General features: G+C 38.7%; 2 protein-coding genes across 2 annotated transcripts; both read left to right on the plus strand.

Moving 5' to 3' along the window:
• Window positions 1-1,072: 1,072 nt before the first annotated feature.
• LOC106292787 (protein SLOW GREEN 1, chloroplastic-like) lies at window positions 1,073-2,032 on the plus strand. Its single transcript, XM_013728441.1, has one exon. It carries the CDS (start codon window positions 1,073-1,075, stop codon window positions 2,030-2,032), a length of 960 nt encoding a protein of 319 aa, XP_013583895.1.
• A 313-nt stretch (window positions 2,033-2,345) lies between these two features.
• LOC106292177 (cystinosin homolog) lies at window positions 2,346-3,491 on the plus strand (the record flags this gene model as incomplete). Its single annotated transcript, XM_013727796.1, has 6 exons — window positions 2,346-2,458; window positions 2,530-2,662; window positions 2,827-2,916; window positions 3,011-3,135; window positions 3,226-3,268; window positions 3,349-3,491. Coding segments are annotated over 6 exons (603 nt in total), but the record flags the coding sequence as incomplete, so codon positions are not given.

Below are 3,491 nucleotides of genomic sequence, written 5' to 3' on the forward strand. Positions count from 1 at the left end.
CCTACAATCTAATATACACATAATAAAATAACCAAACCAATTAAATCATGCATAATTTTATCAAAATATATTTGAAATATAAGATAGTAAAAAAAAAACTAAAAGCAACTAGCAAATTAATCAAAAGTAAATGCAATACAGCATATTCTGAAACTGAACTGACTAAATATTCTACACAAAATCATATGTAACTAAAAAATAAAAAAATATTTATTTAAATAATATTTGTACAGATTAATTATAAAATAATTTAAATATAATTAAGATATTGATTAGTTACTATAGTTTATTTATTTCATAAATATTTATATTCGTGCATGAGCACGGGACATCACCTAATCATTATTTATTGATTATAAAATTTATATTACTTTATTTTCATAAGAATTTATATTATAATTTATGAATAATAATTATACATTATTCATTATTATAATGTTATAATTGTCTATGCGGTTTAAAAAGTAATCGGCATAATTTTATAAAATCTAGCGGCACGTATAAGCGTTGTCTAGGCCGTTTTTTAGAACACTGCTACAAATACATCCACTCGTTAATAAATCGTTTTTTACTTTTTCTTTTTTCCTATGTTTTTGATTAGCATATGAAACTTTGATTTGCTTTCTTTCGTTATTATTCCTTTTTGTGGTGATAAATCGTATTTTTATAACCAATGGTGGTCTAAATATTACTACTATTAATTGGTGCAATAGGGTGGGCTATGAATGTGCAAGCACATCAGCAAGAGATGAGTGTTGCAAAACAAGTTCAAGATAACATTTTCGATTCCATTTCCAGAAAATAATCAAGTGAAAAAATTGATTCAATACAAACTTCTGAGTTAATTTTGATGATTTTATAAATATTTCGGATATATGGGATAAGGCCCAATTATTGACAGACCCATCATATATGAGAAAAGCCCAAATATAATTTACGGCTATGAGAATGGATTAGTAGTCGACTTGAGTGAACACAACCCTTGTCACATCCGAAAATCGCTGCCGCCTACCTCGTTGGATTGTGAGCTCGCTTCTCCACTCTCCAGCCACTCATACGATACGCTGGAACCATGTTCACGTCTCTCTCAGCTCCTTCCTCGCTTCCTTCTTCATTGGCTTTCTCTTTAGTCTCCGTTAAATCTCATCCGGCCGCCGGACATATTGTTCCCCGTCGTGATCTCGTCTCTCTGCGCATCAGAGCTAGCAAGAATGGTTCTTCGGATTACTGCTTTCACGAAAAGCTCAAATCTTTTGCCAAATCGGCGATTCTGATCGGAGCTGCTGTTTCCATGACCGGAAAGCTCTCAACTTTACCGGCGAAAGCAGGGTATCCGGTCACGACCACCGTGGAAGTGAAAGAAGAGAAAAATTCGTCTGAGATCGAACCCACTTCGCCATTAACCGAGCTTCTAGAATCCACTCCAGAGGCGGTCAAAACGCTGAGATCACTGCTTCAGCAGAAGCTAGAGAACGGAGAAGACGAAGAAGCTCTCAAGCTCTTAGAGAAGCTCGTAACCGCACAGCCAGAGGAAACAGAGTGGAAGTTTTTAATGGCGAGGCTATTGGGTGAAATGGGTCGTACCGAAAACGCACGCCAAGTGTTCGAGGAAATTCTCCAACGAAACCCACTCTCGTTCGAGGCCTTGTTCGAGAACGCGTTGCTCATGGACAGGTCCGGGGAAGGAGACGCGGTGCTGCAGAGGCTGGAAGACGCGTTGGCTGTAGCTGAAGCTGAGAATATGGTGAAGGAGATTAGAGACGTGAGGCTGATCATTGCGCAGATACAGTTCTTGCAGAAGAATGTGGATGAAGCGTTGAAGAGCTACGAGCAGCTGACGAGAGAGGATCCTAAGGATTTCAGACCGTATTTCTGTCGAGGTATGATTTATAGCTTGCTTGACAAGAATGCTGAAGCCAAGGAGCAGTTTGCGAAGTATAGAGAGCTTTCGCCAAAGAAGTTTGAAGTTGAAGGGTATTTGAGGACGCCATTGTCTAAGATGAAGCTCTTTGGTAGTGGTGAAGATAATTGAGTTTGAGTTAGTAACTTAGTATAGTTCTCATATCTGAAGAATAAGACCATCCACAACGGTGGTCCATAATGAATCCTTAGCATCAATTCTTAAGATTAATGAAATATAATAATAATATTTTGGCTTACCTATTGACGGATCAATCCTTCAAGAAGGATTGGAAGTACTGATCCTTGATACACGTGTCCCCTTACTCTGCTCTTTTTCTCTCCTCCCTAGCTCTCTCTCAATCTCTCCTCGCTCGGGTCATCATCTCCCATGACGGAAACAAGGGTCGAAATCTCAGATCATGTGGGTGGTGAAGTCTCTCTGACGGACTCGGAGGTTTGTTCATCTGATCTGTGCTATTTTCTTCTGTTGCCACTGTGTTCCATCGTGGTCGATTAGCTTCTACCCTCAGCTGATTCTGAATTTCCGCAGGAAAAGGTAACCCCAATCTCATCCTTTTACCTCTCCTGATTTGTTCGTTTTGAAATTGGGTTCTCTTTGACCGATAGTGTGGTTGGGTTGAACTTCGACTTCGTGCTGTTGAATTTGACGAAGCACTCGTCGTATATGATCTACAACGCCTGCCTCTACTTCAGCCCCATCATTCAAAAACAGTACTTTGATACTTATGGCGATCAAGAGGTGGTATCCTTTTCTTCCATAAAGTTTCTTCCTTTGAGAATTTTCATTACACTGCTACATGATATATTCTTAAAAGAATCATTTTGTTACGTTTTGGTACCATTTCTTCAAGAAAGTTTGTTTCTTTAGAGTCATTATGTTAATAATTTTCTCTAAATGTGCAGATGATACATGTGGCTGCTAATGATGTTGCCTTCTCAATCCATGCTGTTGTACTCACAGCTCTTACACTCTTCCAGATCTTTATCTATGAAGTTAGTTTGCTTCTCTTTTTTTTTTTTTTGGAATGTCTGCTTTGTTTCTCTGTCTCTGATGGTTTGTTTATATGTGACTTAACAATGCTCGCAGCGTGGACCTCAGAAAGTATCCAGATTTGCTACAGGTCTTGTGGTTCTTGTCTGGGGGTTTGCAGCTATCTGTTTCTTCATTGCTTTACCTTCGCACTCTTGGCTCTGGCTCATTACCATCTTCAAGTTTGCTCTCTTTTCCCCTCCCTGCCTTTTACCCATCTCTCTTTTAATGCTAATCTGACTCTTTCTGTATGATTTATTGTTGTTTTATAGCTCGATTCAGGTTTCCATGACATGCGTCAAGTACATTCCACAGGTTAGAAACAACCCCTGAACCTCAGATTAATGAATCCTTTAGCATTAATCCTTATGCTTGTCTACACAATAACTCACCAGAGCCACCTATGTCCTCTACCTCTCATGGTGCAACCTATCATTTGGAACTACGATCATTCTCTTCGACTCTACCCAACTCCTCATACAGTATACTCTTAAGTCCTCTTCTCAATTATAGTTTCTGTTTCGCCTAGTTTGGAAGA

This window comes from Brassica oleracea, chromosome C5 (assembly GCF_000695525.1).
Source record: "Brassica oleracea var. oleracea cultivar TO1000 chromosome C5, BOL, whole genome shotgun sequence".
Classification (NCBI taxonomy): domain Eukaryota; kingdom Viridiplantae; phylum Streptophyta; class Magnoliopsida; order Brassicales; family Brassicaceae; genus Brassica; species Brassica oleracea.

Bases quoted from the DNA above. Each gene is read 5' to 3' on its own strand.
- LOC106292787 (XM_013728441.1), top strand. From the start codon at position 1,073: ATGTTCACGTCTCTCTCAGCTCCTTCCTCGCTTCCTTCTTCATTGGCT.